The 22,065-nt window shown below is 45.1% G+C and overlaps 2 protein-coding genes across 2 annotated transcripts; one reads left to right on the top strand and one right to left on the bottom strand.

The window, feature by feature from the left end:
* The first annotated feature begins 111 nt into the window (after window positions 1-111).
* INTS14 (integrator complex subunit 14) lies at window positions 112-10,245 on the top strand. Its single transcript, XM_014874593.2, has 12 exons — window positions 112-441; window positions 542-815; window positions 1,959-2,066; window positions 3,823-3,978; window positions 5,373-5,491; window positions 5,921-6,063; window positions 6,784-6,876; window positions 7,373-7,517; window positions 7,771-7,904; window positions 8,007-8,125; window positions 8,494-8,559; window positions 9,408-10,245. The coding sequence occupies exons 2-12, from the start codon at window positions 594-596 to the stop codon at window positions 9,657-9,659; spliced, it is 1,557 nt and encodes a 518-aa protein (XP_014730079.1). The 5' UTR covers window positions 112-441; window positions 542-593; the 3' UTR covers window positions 9,660-10,245.
* Window positions 10,246-10,409: 164 nt separating this feature from the next.
* HACD3 (3-hydroxyacyl-CoA dehydratase 3) lies at window positions 10,410-21,377 on the bottom strand. Its single transcript, XM_014874594.2, has 11 exons — window positions 21,243-21,377; window positions 20,801-20,843; window positions 19,656-19,729; window positions 17,627-17,791; window positions 16,632-16,683; window positions 16,153-16,263; window positions 15,407-15,534; window positions 14,788-14,900; window positions 14,185-14,291; window positions 13,307-13,438; window positions 10,410-12,384 (listed from the first exon to the last, which is right to left on the bottom strand). The coding sequence occupies exons 1-11, from the start codon at window positions 21,327-21,329 to the stop codon at window positions 12,308-12,310; spliced, it is 1,089 nt and encodes a 362-aa protein (XP_014730080.1). The 5' UTR covers window positions 21,330-21,377; the 3' UTR covers window positions 10,410-12,307.
* Between the last annotated feature and the right edge of the window lie 688 nt (window positions 21,378-22,065).

The following is a 22,065-nucleotide window of genomic DNA, read 5'->3' as shown; positions in this document are numbered from 1 at the left end:
CCTCAGCACGGACATCCCATATTCCCGCTTGCCACATTCCCGCTCCCCGCACGGTGTCAGCCCTCACGAGCTGTGTGAGGCACGGCCCTTCCCGCCCGGGCCGCGCTTTCCGGGGGGACTCTTTCCATGCCGCACGCATGGCGGCGCGGCGGGCCGCGCTGTGCAGCAGCATTTCCCTTCCGCCGCCCTGCTCCGTGCCCGCCGCCGCCGCTCGGCCCGGGCCGGCCCGGGAGCGCCCCGGGGACCGCCCCGCTGAGGGGGAAAGCTTGTAGGGAGGGCTGGATCCCTGCCCGACCGCCCTCGGAGCGCCAGGGCTGCGCCGTTTCCCCCAGCGAGGCTCAGCTCCTGCCGTCTTCAGGCCTTGCTGTGCACCCGGCTGGAAATGCTGTGTGGGGTATTCACTGAATCTGTGCTCAGTCCCACGTTTTGAGGGGGAAAAGGGTAATTGTCGCTTCTCCCCGGGGTCAGCGTGAGGGGGCGAGACGCGTGGCTCCACAAGTGCAGCTTTGATAATGATTTGTGCCTTTCCGTCCCGCTGCAGGCAGGTGATCCGGGCCGATCCCGTCCGTGAGGGCGGCGGAGAGCAGCTCGCCATGCCCACGGTGGTGGTGATGGACGTGTCGCTGTCCATGACGCGGCCGGTGTCGGTGGAGGGCTCCGAGGAGTACCAGCGCAAACACCTGGCTGCCCACGGGCTCACCATGCTCTTCGAGCACATGGCCACCAACTACAAGCTGGAGTTCACGGCCTTGGTGGTGTTTTCATCCCTCTGGGAGCTGATGGTGCCCTTCACGAGAGACTACAACACGCTCCAGGTAGGGAGTGTGGACACTTAAAGTGATAAACCATCTACATTTTTTTAAAAATCAGCCAATTACACCACTAAAGCAGGGTGAAATTGTGTGATTTGGTATCATCCTGTGCACAGCGTCTTGAATTGAGTCGGTTAGTCTTTATTTTAAGGGTAGGTGAAATCAGTGTGTTTGAAACATTGAACTTTGACAAAGGCTGATTGACTCTAAAATGAGATGGAGTTAAAAACGGGATGGAGGGAAGGGCTGCCTGATGAAGCTCTACAAGTGAATCTGTGCTCTCCCTGTTTTTATGTGAAGTTGTTTGCTCTTGATAAACGATGCAGCCAACAGGACCATTTGGAAAGGCTTTGAGTTGAGTGATTTGGTAGAGAGAAGCTGCTGTTGAGAGTGTGTAGAAGTCAAAACAGTGCAAGAGTGAGAATAAGTGATTTTAGGCCTCACAGATGTGGTGAGAAGTTGAGAGGACGAAATGGAAAGGAGAAAATCCAAGAGGGAAATTTCACATGAATTCAGAAAGGCACTGGAGCCTCTGAATCCAGTAAAAATGGTGCCTTTATATCTGACCCTCACAGGCAGAACGAAATTGCTGTCACAGGGCACCATGATTTAGGTTTGTCCATGGCACAAGGAGATTTTAAAAGCTGGTCTCTTGTTATGTTTGCAGTTTAGCAGGTGAGTGCCAGTGCATCCTATCTGATTGATTTCCACTTCCCTAAGAGTTCATTTGAGGAATTTTGCAGGCCAGGACCCCAACCAGGCTCCTTTAGCAAGTTCATCTCACAGCTGCATCTTGGTGATGCTGTGTTAAGTGTGAGGTTTTCACCTTTGGGAGAAAAGCTGTTTGTGGATGCAGATGCGAGTTTCGGGTTTGTTTCTCTCTGCCAAACAGTTTTTGTGAGACAAACTCCTTGTGATCTCCGTGAATCTCTAAGAAGTTTGAGCTGCTCTGACACCTTCGAGGATTTTCTCAGCTAAATGTTAGATGTTGCCTCAGGTTTCCAGTTTTTTAAGACGTGCAGAGGTGTTTTTTCACTCTTAAAGAACTGTGTTGATAATATTGAAGTTCCTTCAAAGCCATGAGTGAGTGCTGGGTGTCCGGCAGGGATATTCCTTCAGCAGTGACTGTGGTGTTTGTCTTTGCAGGAAGCCTTGAGTAACATGGATGATTATGACAAAACCTGTTTGGAGTCGGCGCTGCTGGGGGTTTGCAATATTGTCCAGCAGGAATGGGGAGCAGCAATTCCTTGCCAGGTATGGCTGATTTCACTGGTTTAAGTTCACTGCATATTTAGTTATCCCTGGCAGGGAGATTGGAATTTGGTGATCTTTAAGGCCCTTTCCAACTCAGATCATCCTATGATTCTGTGACTGATTCTATTCCTCTGAGTTGCACATAGAAATGTAAATGTAATTTGAAAGTTTGGAATGTTCTCAAGCGTGCTGGTGCTGCAAAAAACACAAAGAATTGGTATTTTGGCAAAACCTGCAAGATGAACAGAAGGTGATCTTTATAAAAATATTCAGCAGCAAAAAAAATGAGACTGTTTCCTGCCCAATGTGTTATTATAGTGCAGTGGATTATAAAATGTGGCTCAGGAGCACTGTTGTGCAGGCCTGGTGTTTGATCTGGATGCAATCTTCTGTCCCAGGAGCCTCATTCCATTTGGAAAGGGTGTAGTCCCACATGCAGGAGCCTCTCCCCTCCAGTCCTCGATGTTTTCCAGGGCTTATAACAATTCCAGCTCTGAACCAACAGCGTGGGGCTGCTGGAGTGTTTTGATCTGACTTCTCTCCCAAATGAGTCATTTGCCATGCAGCTGCTCACACCCCCCATTCAGCCCTCCAAGCCTTCCAAATCTGCTGCCTCTTATGGCAGAGTTTGCTTTTAACTCTCAGTTTTCTGAGACACTTGATTGAAGTTCAGAAATTTTGCAGCTCAGTGAGCTGGGAAAATGCTTGAAGCAATATTCCTTAAGGAGAAAAAGGACAGTGCTTCATCACCCAACACGGACAAAAGACACCTTGGGACAGCAAAAACGTTCAAAACAAAGAACAAGAAAGATGTGAAAACCAAGCAGAGATTAGACCTCAACTATTTTGTCTCTCATTTGTGTCATAGCTCATTTTACTGGCACTTCAGGTGCTAGGGTGGTGGAGGGCACTGGTGAATGTACTGTGCAGCCTTGGAATAGTGGAAAAAATCTCTGGTGAGCACCAGTTCTGAGAATGAAGGGAGAATACAAATCTGGATGTAGCAATTACACATGGAGTTTCAATTGGATTTGGTTTTCCTTACCTACCAGCCAGAAATGCCTGCTGTTGTCATGCAGCATTGAAGGAACAGCTCTTTTACTCCTCTGGAAGTGACTGGATCACAGCTGAGTGTAAATAATCCCATTATTCTGTGTAACTAGTGCACATTTCCACAAGGATTGACTCTGGATGTGCAACTGAAAGAAAAATGTGTGTTTTTGCTATAGTAGTTCTGCTGTAAAATGTGAGCATACTGCAGCTGTGTTTGCAAAGAATTAAGATCACTAATATTACCCTTTTTGAGGTTTCTGTGGCTTGTAGTGCAAGCTGAGTTGCTCTCCAGATTCTGCAGAAGAAATGGGCTTTATCATCCATTTGAAAATAAATCTGTAATTCTGGAGTCCAACAGTTTAGCTTTTTTGGCTGTGTAGTCAGCGTGCTTCTAGAGTACACTTAAAAATGAAATGTATGAGATTCAAATTATAGTGCAATTACCTAATGCCAAGAAAACGTTTATTTCCCATGCACACCGTGTAAATCACAAGGGTTCAATCTTCAATTTCTCCTTGAAGTGGGGATTTTTCTGGAAATTCTGCTCGCAGTTCTTTGCCCAGCTCGTTGGATGAAATCCGGTGTGAGCAGGGATTTTCGGAGGGAGCACGTGCTGCAAGGAAAGCTCCCGCGGTGTGTGCGTGTTGAGGTGCCCAGTGCAGCTGGAATTGTCTCACGTGTGTCCCTCCCCGCTTCCCTGCAGGTTGTCCTGGTCACCGACGGCTGCCTGGGCATCGGCAGAGGCTCCCTGCGACACTCGCTGGCCACTCACAGCCAGCGCAGCGAAAGCAACAGGTTCCCACTGCCCTTCCCGTTCCCGTCCAAGCTCTATGTCATGTGCATGGCCAACCTGGAAGAGGTGATGTCTTATTCTTTGTTGCCTTGGATAATTGTTGGTCTTCTCTGAACTAACGACCAGGTCAGCACAAAACATTGCCTCGATGTTCTTGTGCTCAAGGTTTCGGTGACATTTTGGTGTGGGCACACACATTTAGAGAGTTAGGGAATTACAGCTTGGAAATTCTTTTTCAGGCCCGAATTTCTCCTAACTCTCAGGTCTATTGCCAGACTGATAAGCTGACTACAGCTTCAGTTAAAGAAGAAGTCTCCCAAAGTGATAATATAGTGAAAAACGAAATAAAATTCATAATAAAAATTAACACCTGGTGTTTTTCCCATGGGACACATCCTGAAATACAGTCCCATGAATGTTTTTCCCAATTGTCCAATGAACTACTATCCTGTCCTAGCTCCACGTGATATACTTTAAATACAAGCTGTCCATTCAATAAAGTTAACATTTTTTTCCCTAAAAAAAATCCATGTATGTTACTATCCTTGCTCTCTCTTTCTCTTTTTTTTAACACAATAACCACATTTTGGTGCTTAGTTATTGGGTGAAAGGGAATTCAAGATTTATTGTTGCACTGTTATTATCTACTGCTACTGCATTATTACCATAATCTTTATAAATGGTGTCAGTTTGTCCCTGGGGAATATTATGGAATTTTAATTTCTCTGTTTATATTACTACTGCATTAATTACATTGAATGCTTTTGGGGCTCTTCTTAATCTACAGTTAAATTCTTGAATAAATGACTTGTGTTGCAAAGATGCTCAATGCTTATAACACAATAGCTGTATGTGGAAATGTGAGAGGAGAAAAGAAAACTGAACACTCCAAGCCAGTGATCAAACTAGCATCCCTTAGTTTTGAAAGAAAGGTGTCAATTTTCTTCCTCATTTCTCTTTCTCTTGCAAATTTCAATCCCAGCTTTAAAAATCTTCACAGCAGTTAGAATTCTGCTGCATAAACACTGTTTAAAGAGAAGCCTATTTGATTAATATTCCTTAGATTCAGTTTTATTAATAGCATTGCTGTTGATTTGACACCTGTATTCGTGTGTCCTTCACAGATGCTTAGACATCAATTAGATATCTCAGCTTCCTGATCTCTGTCAAGGATGATCCTTTTGATTAAGCTGGTGGATTGAAGCACTGTTTACTTCTCAAAATAACTGGGAAAATATTTAAAATAAATAATCTATTTCTGATAAGTAATAAGAGAACATTTCCTGCGAGACAAAGAATGTTGGTTTATTTGGAAAGGAGAGAGAGAACAAAAAAATCATGGGAGCATCCAATCAGATGCTTTTTGCTGTGTTGTGTATATTTTCTTTAAAAATACTGGTTAGTACAAAAGAGATTGAAAAGAACACTCAACAAAAATATTTCCATTTATTTTTCTGCAGCTTCAAAGCACAGATTCCTTAGACTGCCTGGAACGGCTCATTGATTTAAACAATGGGGAAGGGCAGATTTTCACCATTGATGGCCCCCTGTGCCTGAAGAATGTGCAGTCCATGTTTGGGTGAGCACACTTGTAGATAACAGACCTCTGGAAAGGTCCCCAGTTGGTATCTTGAAAGGAAAACAAATACAGTAAGAAATCTGGTGATATGAGATGTTCTAATTAGACTCTTTTTTTATTATTATTTTATGATCTTGTTAACTGTAATTTCATCTTGGCCTTCACTGGTTATGGTCAATATTTATTTTAGTCATTGTAACCAAACCCATAGCATCTGCTTATGCTTGGCAGATAGAAGACTGTAATTTCCATAATTATTGTTCATTTGCCATGAGTGGGATAATGCTGCTGCTTTGTTTCATAATTTAGCAACACTAGAACTGTTGAATTAACTGTAGTTAAAAAAGGTTTGGGAGCTAAATTAGTGTGCTTTAGACAAACTATTTTCATTTGATATGTATTATGTTTTCCTTAATAACTGTGTTCTAGAAAGCTAATAGACCTGGCTTATACACCATTCCATGCTGTCCTCAAGTGTGGCCACTTAACATCTGATGTGCAAGTATTTCCCAGACCTGAGCCTTTCATTATAGATGAGGAAATAGACCCCATTCCTAAAGCAATTAATACAGGTAACAAATTTTTGATTGCTTTTTTACTAAAATCCATTTGATTTCTGCCCTTTCACTACCACCTCTCATCCTGTGTAGTTATTGCTTCATCCACTTTGTCTCTGCAAGGATCAGTCTCTGTGTAATTTTTTGGTGTATGTGTGACATCAGGGGACAAAAATATCATCCTTCTTCAACCATGTGTGCCTAGTGAAAGGGCTGGAGTAGGGTAAAAGCACTTTCAGAGCTCAGGGTGCCAATTTCTAGGGGTAGAGACTGGAAGACAGCCACAGGCTGTTTTCCATGAACACCCTCATAAGCTTCAGGAAGGATAAATTATTTTAAAAATCAACTGTCCAAAAATACAACTTCCCAGCCCTCTCGTTACTGGACACAGCTCCCATGAGCAGCAGGTATTTGGTTTTTCTCTTTTGGAATTTATAAGACAGCAATGGATTGTGTACAGTGTAGATATCAAGGTGCCAAATTCTGTAACTGTCCAGCAGCCTGTGTGTGCTGAAAGTCATCTTCAAAAGTTGTGTGTTTTATTATTTCTAACTTACTAACACCTTTGCACTCCAGTTGAGTTTGGGTTCTCTTGTGCTACTTTCAGTCATTGCTTCAGAAAACCTGGTGGTGCAAGAAGTGGTGATGTTAAATTGGCTCTGGATACATTTCAGTTATTTCCAAATATGACTTAAACTGTCTTAAATCTAATTTAAATCTGTTGTCTCCCTGCAGATCTAGAAATTGTTGGGTTTGTAGATATTGCAGACATTTCCAGCCCTCCTGTCTTGTCCAGACACTTGGTATTGCCCATTGCACTTAACAGAGGTGAGCAAGTTTGGTTTATTTCAGCAAAAACTACTCTAAGCTTCCCTTGTGATGTGGTTTAGACTGGAAGCACATGCTTTTTTGCTATATCAAAATACCAGATGTCATATTTGTGTGATTGCATTAAAATTAAAACTTTGACCACAAGCTCTCTTATTTTCATCCTGTGTTCTTTGTGAAGTTCACAGAGGGACCAGGGTCCTTAAAACATCATTATTAATAGAACATGCTAAACTTACAGTTCAGAATAATAATGAGCCATGAAATATGTGGTGCAATATGAATATTTAATGCCCTTGAGTACAATGCTGTTGAATATTTATGTATCATTATTGTGCCACTTTGCCCAAGCAGTTCATTCTGCAGCTTGTTTGTTCTACAAAAGTATTAATTAACTCTTGCAGGCAGACAGTAAAGGGTGGTGTCATGGAAACAGAACTCTTGTGTTTGAATTTATTCTCATGTTTTCTCTTTGTTTGCTTTGATTCTTCCCCAGAGGGGGATGAGGTGGGACCTGGGATCACAGATGACACCGAAGATGAGAATTCAGCAAATCAGATTGCTGGGAAAATCCCCAACTTCTGTGTTTTATTACATGGCAGCCTGAAAGTGGAAGGCATGGTGGCTCTCGTCCAGTTGGGGTATGGAGCTGGATGTCTGCCTGAAAAATCTCTTACTTTGCTCTTTTAGGCTTTATTTATAAGTTATGTTTATTTATATCTGTATTCTGTGCAGAACTCTGCACTGCTAGACTAAGCTGCAGATTTTTAATTGCAGATTTGTTTCTGTCAGTACAAATTGCAAACATTGAGCCTCCACACAGTGAGAGGGAGGCACATTCTAGGCAGAGGGGTGGAAGATTTTCAGCGTTTGAAGGTTTGCTCTTTTCCACAGGCCAGAGTGGTATGGAATGCTTTATTCACAAGCTGATAGCAAGAAGAAATCAAACCTCATGATGTCACTCTTTGAACCTGGTCCTGAGCCCCTCCCATGGCTGGGGAAGATGGCACAGCTTGGCCCCATTTCAGGTACTGGTCACACTACTCTGAATAACTCTTACACATCCAGTGTTGTGTGAATGATCTTGACAATTCTTAGTTGCTAAGTCTATAATTTCTCTTTTCTCCCAGATGCAAAAGAAAATCCTTATGGGGAGGATGACAATAAGAGCCCTTTCCCTTTGCAGCCCAAGAACAAGCGCAGCTACGCTCAGAATGTCACTGTCTGGATCAAACCCAGTGGCCTCCAGGTAAGGATCCAGGTCGTGCTGCTTTACCTGGAGCAGCAGGAGCCATCTCAGCAGGAACTGCAGTCTGTGCATGTCTTTCCCCTTTAATGTAATTGCTTTATTGCTTTTCTTTCATTTTTATAAACACTGAGTCTTTACAATGTCATGATTAAAATGCAATCAGAAAGCATCGCTTGTTTAATGAGAGCTGTGTCTCCAGTGGAGCATCTGGCTTGGTTTATTGAATTTAGTATAATTACCAGTTATGTTTCAGTCTTTGTGAGCTGTAGTCTTGTCAATGGTCAGGATAATTTATCCATAAAGAGTTGGGGGTTGTTCTGCAGCTTCCCCCAGAAGCTGCCAAGATTTTTTTTTTCTATTTTCTGCAGACAGATGTACAGAAGATCTTGAGAAATGCAAGGAAACTCCCTGAAAAAACACAAACCTTCTATAAAGTGAGTAACATTCCAGGCTGACCTAAGTTTGATCCATAGTGATGGTGGTGCATTTGACAGAGGAACCACACTGTATGTTCTGGGCAGGCTTGCAGTGCTCTGCAAAAACTTAGACTGGTTAGGTGAGACAAAGGGGTCTCATTTCAATGGTCTGGCACTACATTTTCTTGCATAGATGTCTCATGTCTACAAGTGCTCCTCATGAGCTCTGCTACTTCCTTGGTGAACTTTTATGCTGTTGTCCAGGCAGAAATTAACTGAGGGATCAGAGAGGAGTAGGAACACAGATGTCATTCTGAGTCTTGAAAATGTCTCCTCCGTTTTATCTACAACTGAAGCAGAGAAAGACAAAGTTCCAGGCACATTTGGCCACACCATAATGATCTATAAGCAGACTGTAGCTGGAGGTAATTATTCCTCTTGCAAGCTCAGTGCTGAAGCAGTTTGGTATTGCAGCCTCCAGAGACTTGAAGAATAAATACCCTGCCTAAGTGCACATAAGCACTGTTCAGTTTATAGGGAAGAAAAATCAATGTATCTACATTTTACTGGACACTGTGGTTAAAGGCAGCAGTCAGTCAGTGAAGCCTAAGCTGGAGCCCTGCTGGGACACAGACAAAGCAGGCAGGTACAATAGCTGAATGCACAAAAGGAAGAAGTGGAGCTTTATAGGAAAGGATCAAGGGAATACCACTGTTATCTTCAGCCCTGATTTTCTATCCATGAGCAGCTGGGCAGTTTCCAGCAGCCGCACTGTGAGTAACATCACCTTTAAAAACAGATACAAGAAACCCACGTTTGATGTCGAGGCTTGGAGTGGCTTTAAAAGGAGTTTTGTGTCTTTGCAGGAGCTGAATCGTTTGCGAAAGGCAGCTCTGGCCTTTGGCTTCCTGGAGCTGCTGAAGGGCGTGGCAGACATGCTGGAGAGGGAGTGCACCCTGCTCCCCGACACCGCCCACCCCGACGCCGCCTTCCAGCTCACGCACGCAGCCCAGCAGCTCAAAGTGGCGAGTACTGGAGCCTCGGAGTACGCTGCCTATGAGCACAACATTGCTCCTCTGCAGACTGACTTTTCCAGTAGCAGCACTGAGAGAATGTGAAGTGTCCATTTTGGGAGCTTCTCTAGATTAAGGCTCACGTGATTCAAATTTTATTCTGTTTACTTTTTAGGGCCTGTTCAATTCCTGTTTGAAGAACTTCCTATCCAAACGGGGAAGTTTTGCATCAGTGCTCTCTAAACAAACGTAGCTCGTTTGTGGTGGCTTTTAGACCTGGAAACTGTGGAAAGTGTCCCAGACCCAGTGATGGTGTTGGATGATAGGTGGAAGTTATTTGATACATGTGAGGAGAGAAAAAAATGCCATTGGAGGCAGCTCTTGGGTTTGGACCTCCCCAAAATGCAGTTACTACGTAACTGAACTGGTGAAAGTATCCTCAAAGGCAGCTACTACACTTTAAACATCAACTTCATTAGTCCAAAGAAAGGTGTGAGAAGCACCCTGCAAGATCAGACAGAGCTGATTTTGGGGTGTTAGCCCTGACTTTATGTCCAACTTGACAGGCAGTCTGTACTGAACATTATCACTTTCATTGCAGTGCTTATGCTTCTGAAAGTAACTTGATATTGGGACACAGGTTTTTTTATTTGCATAATACAAATAAAGAGTAATTCTTCATGAAAATTTACGTTGGATTTGTTCCGTTTTCATAGCAACCAGGCTGTGTGGCCCAAAACACTGACCTGGTAAAGGCTCAGGTCCCAGCTGTTTATCTCAAGTTAAATATCAAATTATACAACTTCTCAGAAAGTTGTGTAATTTGAAAGAACAAACAACTGAACTAAACCAGAATTTGGTTGTAAATCTTTATTAATAGAAACACATTCTTTCTGGAGGACTAAAATTCAGTAGTGTAAGATCCATGACAGCTTGCACTAGGTACCACAATTTCACTGATGAATACATACGGATTTCCTAACAGAGGTTTAAATGCCCAGCAGAGAAATTAAAAATATGAAAGTGATCCTTGCTGTTCTGTTACTCAGCTAATTCAACCCTTTCACATACTTCAAACATAGGTACAGTGTGTGCTAAGTGAAATATTGTGTAAATAGTGCTCAACTCTCCTGAGTAAAGTAAAGGCTGTGATTCTCCCAAAGAGAAATTGTATCACGCCTCTTGGTGACAGAACACAATTTGTGAAATGCAGAGTGGAGCTTGTACTGCTTCTTTGTTAAAGTCTCCTTATAACACTATTTCATTTACAGTAACAAGCACTGGGTCCATATCACAAACCTGCTGCTGTTTGTTACTTTTAATATATATAAAATAATTTTCTGGAGGGTTTATATTGTTTTACAGTAGAAAAAGATAAATAGTAACATGGCACTAAGCTAATCTCAGCTTCAGTGTCTGTTCTGGATTGCTGGCATTGCTCTGCAGTGCTCTGGGGCAGTGGCAGTTGGGAAACAACCTGTTCATAACCACAGTACAGATTAAACTTTCTGTACATTTCTAAACTGGACTAAGGAGGCCAGAGGAATCTGGGATTAGCTACAGTGTGAAGAAGGACATGCTGAAATAAAGTCAGCTGAGCCAAAGGTTTGCAGGTGAGACAGCAGATGTGTCTGAAATATGGGGGAAGCTTTGCTTTGTTTTGGTGGTGGTGGTTAAAGCAAGCAAAGAGAAATGGGTCCTTCAAACCCTGTGTGGGACCTCCCTTACTAAGATTTGCTATGTGCTATGTAAATAATACAGTTTATTTGGCCAGCTGGTCCATCCCCCCGGGGCTAGTCAAACCTTACACACCAACTTCTCTGCTGCACCCCTAAATGCAGGCAGAAAAGTGCTGAAGGCTGGAAATATAGGAGCCACAGCCCCACCAGGATGGATCAGAGGGGCCTCATCTCCCATGAGAATTCCACATTCTCCCTTTGCATGGGTTGGATGGAGTTCTGGTGGGGTTCACGTGCCAGGGGAAAGCTGGTACCTATGTTCCCTTGTTTTGTTTTGTTTCAGTGCTTGCTCTACCAACCAGGAAAGCATTTCTGCCCTCAGTGGCAGCTTCCTTTCCCTAATGACTGGATAGGATGTGTTGCTACAGGAACACACATTGCTATGGTCCACACAGAGCTCCTATTCTGTTAAGGCTCAACTAGAAACAGAATAAGTTAGTAGCATTTAAATCAGCATTAGCTACTTCCTTCCAGTTTTAAAACTGCACCATCAATAATGCTGCAGAAGAAAAGGGGGGGTATGTGCTGAGCAGCTTTATCCCAGTGGTTGATAAGCACCCAAACACTGCACAGTGGCCTCAGACTGTGCCTCCTCCTGCCATCAAGATGCCTCCCAGGAACAGCACAGGCCAGCTAAGAGCATATCCCACATCAGAAGCCCTATCTGCATGCAATATTGAAAGAGCAAATCGCCAATTAAAAGATAAAACACTATTTCTAGTTAGTGCTGCTCCACTGATTATAAGCATATCATATGCAGATAATAGGATTTCTTTCTAATATGCTGGTTGACAGGATACACATTTAAATGTTCAATGGTAAATGCCATGCATAGATGATGGAAAGGGAACAAAATCCAATATAAGGGAATGTTACCTGAATTCACTATGAAATCATGAAATCTAGCGTGGTCATTTCATTTTACAAAATTCTTTGCATTACAGTGGGTAAAACCGTAAGAATTAGAGGCTTGGCTTGTCCCCAAGTGAGATAAGAAAGCATTGCAGTCCTGCTTCACTTCATCTTTCTCTTCTTTGGTCCAAGGTGCTGTTTCCTTTGCTTGTAGAGGTGACGGAAGTTTACAAATACCCCTGGAAAAGAATGAAGTTTTAGGTAGGACATCAATGCATCTTTTTTATGCTAAATGGCTGTACCAAATCTAAAAAAAGATAACACAAGCAACACAACCCCCACACAACAAAATAAATTATTTAGGGGTGTGTACAGCAGGGAAAGCTAATGCAAGTGTTTTCTTGCTGGCTGAGGCAGGAGTTGCTGCACAGGCTGTTTGGTAAAGGGCTCCTTAGAAGGTTGGTCTGTCACCTTTAAGGAGTTGTAACACCAGCTGGGCAGAGCTAAGGAGGATGAACCAAGTATTTCAGAGTGAAACTCAACTGAAGGGTGGCTTTAAGCAGTGTCTGTGAGCAGGAGAAATGTAGTGAAAGTTCAGTTTAAAGTTCTCTGTGAGACTGTGGTGAGTTGTGGATCCCCAGCGTGGGTGTGAGTACAAGGAAGTTAAATTGTGTAAACCAAGTATGTCTCAAGCAGGTTTTCTCCTTTAAATGTACTATTTAAAGAGAGTTTCCTGGAAAAACATGACTTCATGTTGCATTTGTGATTAACTGCAACATTTAACTAAACTGCTTTAATTTGAAATTATGTTTAGATTGCCACTACATCGTTCCAAAGCTCAAATGCCCCATAAAAGGTGAAACTAAGTATACTATGGTTATAAATACATGTAAAAATGATTCCTTTAACCCAAGTTTATGCTGCTAATTTGTTACCAAGATCACCTTTCTGGAGGGCTAATCAGAGCTCACCGGAGGTGTGTTCCCCTCCATCACTGACAAATTTACATGAACAATCCACAAGGATAATGCTTAAACTCAAGCAATTTTGTGTTGCCATGGTCCCCAAGATGCAGGAATTTCATTTTCTTTGAAAAATCAAGTTAATCAGGTGAAACTGGCCTTTTTATTTCAATATTGAGAATTATAATTAAATACTTACCTAGAAACAAGGCTATAAGATATATTTGAAGCACAAATGGAAACTGGATTGTGACGTTCAGTGGATTTGGCAATCCCAGGCTAAATTTCCCTGTTTCACTGAAGATTGGAATGGATTGAACAATACAGACAGCTGAAAGCAGAAGGTCACCATCATTACCAAGTACAGATAAAATATATAATTACCCAGCCCACACCAATTGTTTCAGCATAGTCCCTTCTTATTTGCTAGCACTGATTAATGACAGGAGTTTTGAAGGTGTGGAGCATGCAGTAGGGTGGGAAGCACCTGGCTCAGGGGGTGCAGCACTGAACCTTCCTGCTGAGACTTTTCTCACTACAGCTGCAGCCTCAGGGCTGTGCCAGCAGGATTTGCCATCCAGAAATACCCCCAGCAAAGAAACAGGCACACTGCTCCTCCTGCTCAGTGTTGGCCAATGCCCACAGCTCCTCCTGGCTCACAGATACAGGTTTGCAACACAGGAATAAGCCCCTGCCTGTCCTCTGCAGTGATTTACAAGACAATATCAAGATCTGGGAGCTGGTTTGAACCCAGGCCAGGCTAAGCAAGTCAGGCCCAGCAGACAAAGCTTTAGGTCAGCAGAGCTTGTCCCACTTGTTCATGCAACCCTTCACTGCCTTTACTTCTCCCTCCAGAAAAGGAGTCTTTCCTCCAAAAGGAAGACTTCTTTTCACATCAGATTGAAAGTAATACTTCATTCAGTATGAAAAACAAAATGCTTATATTTGGTTTACCTCAAAGAAAATCTATTTATCTGTTGTTCTATTTTACTACTTTAAGTCCAGCTGCCAAAAAAGAGGTTGAGTTATTTTCCCAGCCTCGAATTCATGATTTATGGAACTGTTTTAAGGAGATACCTTCTGCCAAGCCTCCTAAGGGGTAGAGAGGGATCCAGACAGTGTAACGGAGCCAGGTGAGTGGTTTCCATTCAATTCCAATGCAGGAAAGCATGTAATAGGGATACCTACAGTGTGAGGAGAAACAAACACCTTCAAATGAAAACTGCTACTAGAATTAGTTTTGTGTATATACACTGTGTGTTCAACACAATTCCCAAACGACACAAGGATATTCAAGGCATTGTTCCTGTGGATGATGATGGACACACAGTCATTGGGCAGTTTATAGAGCTCAGGCTGTTCTGAACACAGGGATGAACTGCCTGGCTGCCTAATAAACCTTTCAAAATAACTTCTTTTCAAAGATAAAGACCTCATTTAAAAATGGAAATTCAAAGCAACAAAGAAATAAAGTAACAGAGCAGTATCACTTTCAGACTCCAGCCCTGCCTCAGCTTTTGGCAGATGAAGGAAGGCTGTGAAAAATCCATGACTCAAGGAGCTTTTACCCTCTGCTGCCAACTCTTCCAAAAAATACAAAGATCAAAATCTTCTTTACAGAGTTCTTGGGAACAACCACTTTGTTCTGTGCACACTTGGTAGAAGGAAAATTCCACCAACCTGAACAGCTCAGTGATACTCCAGAAATAAAATATGAAGAACACCACAGGTTTGCTCTGCATTTCCTCCAAGCTTCCAAGGATAACAAACAAAACAAAGTTTCTTCCAAATACCTATTAAAGAAAAACATATTAAGGAACATTCACTCTTCATCAAAAGAAAGGGCAAGTCCTTGCTGTCAGAAACACAAGACACCTACTCCTCACACATCTGATCACACAGCTAACTCACAGCTGAGCTGTGACCTGCTTCTTACAAGCAAGCATCTTGCTCTGTATTTAGGTAAAATCCAAGGGATCCAGTCTTACATCACTCATCCTCATTTTAATGCACAACAACCACAACCAGGATAAAAAGGGCACTGGCACCAAATCAAAATCATGTACTTTTATCAGCTTCTTGCTTTTGTTGTCCTGCACTCCCTTACCCAGGTGATGGAAGGAGACAGCCAGCCTGTCACAGCCAAGACTGGGAAGCATGGATTCCTGCCTCATGAATAAGAAATCCTCTAGTCCAGTGCCAGTGAGGTTACATCACTTATTTAAGGAGAGTCTCAACGCTTGTGTAAAATAAATTTACTTTAAACATAAGAGCAAGGAGAAGAATTTTAAAATGCCACCTGCACTACAGAAGGTATCAGTGGTGATCTGACCAGTCCTATTAGTGAATTCATGATCTCCATTAATGCCAGGGTCTGACAGAAATACATCATATCAGAAATGGTGTGAAAGGTGTCATAGAAGGAATCTGTAAGACACAGGAAACCAAGCATTTTAGAGAACAAATGAATTTCCATGCTCTGGAAGCTGGTGCAGCAGCACAGCTTGTGATAACAGGATTCTAGTTGTATTTGAGAAAAACATGATGCATAATTATGTAAGTTCTTTATAGGCCTTATCTTGAACTCACAGCAGTTGGGCCAGAAACACTGCTCCATTTCACACACAGAAGGATCAAGAGCTATTTCAGTAATTGCTTTACAAAAAAGGCAAGAGTGCTGTACCTCAACGGAATGGATTGTTCCTGCTTCAAAAACAAAATATTCTGCCCAGATCATTTTCAAAACCATTAACATTGCAGTGAGCAAGACATTTTGCTTCAGCTGATTTTGTTAGAAGTGATCCTGGCAGAGCACAAGTATCATTCACAGAGTACACAGCTGTGATTTACAAGGGGACAGTATTTTCCTGCCCTTGACACTTTGATGACCTTTGAAAGGCTTTCATTGTGCTCTTTGGCAATGCATTCATGGTTTTGTTCCTAAATATGTCTCCCTTTAGATTTTGCTATTTAAAATATCTTAAAAACAACACTGAAAATCAACTCAAACCCTCCAATATAAATAAAATAGTGCTCATTACTTGCCTTTTCCTAAGATGAACAGTCGTACTGTCATGTTCACAAAAATCCAAGAGAATCCCAAAAACTGTACAAGATTATACATGATTAGGTATCCCTTCTTCAGGTGTTTGAAAGCTAAAATCAATAATAAACACATCAGGTGAGCAGAGTGCAATGGTAGTAGAGCTGCAAACCAGGCTTTCTGAGAATAAAGCTTGTAAGGAAAAGGGAAGTTATTGATTGTAATAAAAGCCTTGTTGGGTGCACTGGAGGTTCTGCTTTTGCCATCATCTGCCAGAACTCAATTCTTGGTAGTCAGATTTTTGACATTCTTTGGAAACTGCAGTCCATTTTTATTAAAATTCTAATAGCTCACAATTCAAACATCCCCCTCCAAGACACCAAGCCTCTCAAAACTGCTCCTTAAGAGTCAAGGCTCACCAAGTATGAACAAACTTTCTAAATCCCACCTTACCCACAAAAAAAAAAATGCAGTTACTTACGGTCTTTTGGGACTCTGGATTCTATTTTCATTTTGCTAATCTTTTCTTCTTCCTTAAGATGAAGGATAAGGTTTTAAAGACTTACTGTAATTAGCAAGTGATTTGTTAACTATACTACTGCAAAGCTAGTGGGTTTAAAACTCAGCCAAGCACCCAGTAGCTAAAAGGTTTAAATTTCCACCAGCATAAAACAGCACATTCATCATCCAGAAATTAGAGTACAGTAAAAGCCAGAGGGTGTTAACCAGTTATCCTGCCCTCACAGTATGGTTGTTCTAGTAATTAGATGCTTTTGCTGAAAAAGCCTCTGCTTTCTGTGTTAATTCTCAGTTATGACTGTGCTGTTTCTTACATGACCCACCAGCCATGTGAAGAGAACATCCAGGCCAGGTTCTCTGCCTGCCTTGCCCAATGCTGCTGGGTCCTGGCACTGCAGTGCCCCTCTCTGCTCTGCGCTGAGCTCATGGCTGCAGAGGGGAACAGGGCAGTGTTTTGTTGTAAAAGGGATTTGCAGGAATGTGGTCTGTTCAAGTCTTTTCCAAGTCCATCTTGCACCTCCCCATCACAGTAAGCTGCTCAAGCTCACCAGATGGTGGGAATGCACCAGCAGGGCCAGCCCAGGGGCTCAGGAAAGCCTCAGCAATCCCGGCTTCCCAGACAGACAATGCCCAGGACTCACTCCTGTGGGGTCCACGTGGCAGAGTGACATGATCCTCTATGGATCAGGACACCAGGCAAGGGGCACATGCAAGGAGCCAGCACACCAGCTCCAACCTCCAGTTACAGCCTCCAGTTCCAGTTCCAACCAGAAATGTGCCTATTTCCAAATTCCTGCTTACAATTTGAACCACTTGACCAACTCTATATAGAACAGCAATAGCAATCTACTCTCCAGGCAACTCCTGGTAAATGAAGAATGCAAATTCAGGCACAGAAGAACAGCTGTCCTTGCTTTGTAACTGGCAGCACAAGCTACAAGTGCCCACAGGACTGACCTTCTCCTTCAGCTCCATTTCAGCATCCGACTCGTCCAACCAGCGGTCGAAATCAGGTGCCAGGAAGAGCGGGCGCTTCTCCTGCTTGGTCAGCCTCTCCCACCAGTTACTCTCTTTCTTCTGCACAGTGATGTTCAGCTGCCTTTGGGTCATCCTGCACACAGGCTGGAGGCAGACACATCAGCAAAAGTCTGAAGAAACAAGCTCTGAGACTGAGTTGATACCCAAGCCCCCCCTTACCAAGGAAGCAGGGATGACACAACTGCTGCAGCACAAACGTCTCTCGGCCACCCAAGGCACAGAAGCAAAGGGCAGCCCAGTTGAAGATGGCAGCTGTGATGGTTGCAGGATTTGATGAGCAGCCTGCCCATATCACAACACCACTGCATCCCACCACAGAGCTAGCAGAGATCCCAGTATCAGCCTTCTTAGAACCTCTGATCTTGGCTTTACACCTTCTTGCACTTAGTACTGTGAGCCACCCACCTCCTCTAGCCAGCAGTAAAAATAACACTGCCAGCAGCCACAGGTACATGTCTAAACAGGGGACCCCATGTGACCCCTGCTGCAGCAAGAGAAGGAGCTAAGAGCCTTAGGGAACACCTGGAGACAAAGTGAGCTCACAGACGGGGCAGTGTGGTCACTGCCACACCACAGGGCCTCTCAACCTGCATAGTGGCAGCCCAGAACCTCTCCATCCTTAGAGCCCACAGCACTGTCACCTTGGAGCCCACCCTCCTGACCACCGAGGCTGCTCCACATTGCAGTGCCTCTCAGACCAGCTGAAACTGCTGCACTTCAAACTGAGCACATTACACCAGCGCTGCTCTGTCAAGGCTGGCTGGATGCTCCTCAGATATCTGAAGGCTGCAGCTGTAATTTACAGAATTTACAGCTACTACACCTCGTCCTTGCCTGCCACAGGCTCCATTTCTCACTGCTGGCCAACCTGGCACCAGCAAGGGGAACTCACGGTGCACATCAAAACGAAAGGAGAAAACCCTGGACTGTGACACTTCCTGGTCTGAGCATCTGTACTTAAACAGAGCAGTCTGTTCTCCAGTCCCTCCACAGTGACTCAGAGTGATGACTTTTGGAAGGAGGCTGCTCTGCAGAGGCAAGGACTTGCTTTCCAGGCCTGGCTCACAGCAGAGCCTGTGTCTGCCAGCACAGGAGACAGGCACAGGCAGACACAGGCACCTCTCCCACACTGTGGGCCAGGCAGATGATAAGGCAGTGATCAGACCCTGGAACCAAGAACTGTTCACTGTCTGCCACTCCACACCTGGCAGGAGCCACACCAGAAACGTGCCTGCTGACAGAGCCTGGAAATCACCCCACCATGGTCTCCTTCCCTGCTGAAGAGCAGAGGTGAACAGTGGCTCCTGGTCTGACTGGAGCTATCCCAACTCAGCCAGGAATAAGCAGCACAAATCCTGCCCCAGGAGCAAAGCCCAAGTTCTCCTGTGCCCCTAACAGCTCTGAGAGATAGGAACAGACCTCACAGCCACCTGTGAATAACACAGAGGGACGGATCTTTGAGCCAAGCTCTCTCCACTCAGACTGCAACAGGAATTAAGGAAAGATTTCTGCAACAGGAGCCACAACAGATCACAACCTAAGAAATCTGCTCAAGCCAGAAACATGAATTCTCCTCTCTTCTTTTGTCCAGCTACAAAAGATGCCATGAAACATCACACTGACTGCACAATGTTCCCCTGACCTCCAGTCAAGGTTGCATCAGACTCTCCCGTTATTTTGCTGATTTAAATCCCTTTAAAAACTTACAACTGCTGTGTAACAAGTGATACAAGCAAATGTTTACTAAAGCTGGTCCATGCAAGGACCAGCTCCAGTAAGGTGATTTGCATTAAAACAAACAATGGCACACAGGACTGCCACAGAGCTGGCTGTTACAGAGTTACCAGAAAGAAATTAAACAGTATATTGGGAACTTTATGCACAGCCATTTTCCTTTCAAGTTCTTCAAAATTTTCTTTGCAAGAAATAGAGAAGTAAAAATACCTACTTTAGGCTCGACTGGCTCGAGGAATTCGATCTCAAATTCATAGATGTTGTCTCCTTTGGCACCGTGACCCTGGGCTAGAAGACAAGAATTGACAGTCAGTGTGAGGTTCCACACACTCCACCTGCAAAGGAAACTCTGCTCCCAGAAATATTCAGCACTTATTCACAACACTTTCCTTCTGCCTTCCTGAGAGGCAAGGGAAAACCACACAACAGCAGAGAAGACACCAAAAGGTTGCCTGGAGGGGCAGACACAGGAGTCAGCAGCTAAAGCTGCTGCAAGTTTGCACCACACTGGAAAAGGGTCCCTGCTGCAGGCGTGTCAAATTCCCAAAAGAGGGGATCAAAAGGCTGCTCGTGGATAACTCAAATCCAGCTGGAAATCTCCTGCCTTTGGGGATCCAGCTTTCACCCAATGGAGCACCCAGGGAGACGGGTGCTGCTGGGTGTGTAGGAGGTGATGTGGGGAGTCCCTCCCAACAGCAGAAGGGCACTTACCAGGCTTCATTTGTCATCTCCCACATCGATCCTGTCCCCGGAAGGGCTCCAAAACTCTGCACACTGTGTTTAATTCCCACCCTTCCATGCTGTAAACTGATCCCAAAGAGAACACGATGTGCAACACCCTCCTATCAAATGGCCTGGCTGCAGCTCACCAAGGAGACAGCAGCTCCTAATGAAGTACCTTAAAAAACTCTGTGGTGCTGGAATGTGCAGCCGTCCAGCTGCAAAAAACCCATCTTTCAGAGCGAGATCTGCTTTAGTTTCCAAATGGAGCACTAGTTCCTGATGTGGAGGCTCGATAAGAATTGCACACAAGGTCTTTGTGAAAGGAAAAATTGCTGTGAGGTATCTCCGGGGTTTGGCTGGCCAGGGATGGGAAGGATATATGGAAATTCCACTGGTATTTAAATATAGGGAGGTTGGGGTTTTCTTGTTAGATAAGATAGGGCCTGTTGTGGTTACAACACAACACAGAACACACTGGAACACAGAGGGCTGTGGGTGGGACTGTGGCGGATCTGAACATGCCCAGCACGATGGTTCCTGCCACTGATGGGAACCAGGCACCCCACGATGGGGACAACTGGGACAGCGGCAGCACCGGGTGGGGGCCAGGCTGAGACCCCCCGATGGAGCCCCTACCTCTGAAGTGCAGGACATTGTCGGTGATGGTGATGTCCGGGTTCTGCGGAGGGAGAACATGCATTAGTTGGCAGCTCACGAACCCGCGGGGGTCACTGCACCCATCCCGAGGGTCCCACGCCGGCACAGCCCTCCCGGGACAGCCGAGCCCCGCTGCGAGACCCCCCCGTGCCGCTGCCCCCGGGGGGATCCGCAGGTGAATCTCCCCCGAGGGTGTCCCGCAGGTGAGTCTTTCCAGGTGTTCTGCAGGTGATCTCCTCCCAGGGTCCCCCAGGTGAGTCCTGCCCCACACCCAATCCCCACAGGTGTCCCCGTCCGGTGTCATCCAGGTGTCACTCCCCGGGTGTCCGCAGGTGTCACCCCCCCGGGTGTCCCCAGGTCAGCCTGCCCGCCACCCCCCTCAGTGAGTCCCCCCGTCTGTCCCCACGTGTCGCGGCCGTACCCGGACGTCGCTGAGGTCCACGCGCAGGAAGAGCTCGCGGTGCCGCTGTGCCCAGTGCACGTGTGGCCGCAGGCTGGGCCCCGCCATCGTCCCGGCCCGCACCGGCCCGCGGCGCCCCCGCGCCTGCGCACTCCCAGCCCCGCCGGGCGGGCCCCGCGCCTGCGCGCGCCGCCGGGGGCGGGCGGGGCCGCCATGGCCGGGCCCCCTCAGCGGCTCCAGCGGCGTCGGCGCTGAGAGGCGTTGAAGCGCGGCGCCGTGTGAGGCGTGGAAGTCCCCCAAGATCCAACCTAACTGTTCCCCAGCCCTGCCGAGGCCACCGCTAAGCCATGCCCTCACATCTCCGCGGCTTTGAAATCCCTCCAGGGTGGGGATTCCACCGCTTCCCCCGGCAGCCTGTGCCGATGTTCAACAACCTTTTCTGTGAAGAAATTTTCACTGATATCCAAACTAAGCCTCTCCTAGCGCTTAAACTTAAGCCAGTTTCCCTTATCCTGTAGCCTGTTACCTGGTAGAAGAGATTGACCTCGTCTCGGCGATGGCAGGAGAGACTGATAAGAATTTAGCAAATACCAGTCCTGCAGCTGTGAGGCCCAGCCTGTTAAAACGCTGTCATTATTATGTGCCCAAGGACCTTCTGCTGGCACGGGTTATCTAGAGAAGCTGTGGCTGCCTCATCCTGGAAGTGTCCAAGGCCAGGTTGGACGGGCTTGGAGCAACCTGATTTAGGTGGCCCTGCCTATGGCTGGAAGTGGCTGAGCTTTAAGGTCCCTTCCAACCCACACTATTCCATGATTCTATGATTCTAATAAGGCTGAAAAAGGAC

This window comes from Sturnus vulgaris, chromosome 13 (genome assembly GCF_052056855.1).
Source record: "Sturnus vulgaris isolate bStuVul1 chromosome 13, bStuVul1.hap1, whole genome shotgun sequence".
In the NCBI taxonomy this organism is placed as follows: Eukaryota; Metazoa; Chordata; class Aves; order Passeriformes; family Sturnidae; genus Sturnus; species Sturnus vulgaris.
This window is presented reverse-complemented; position numbering and strand designations above follow the sequence as displayed.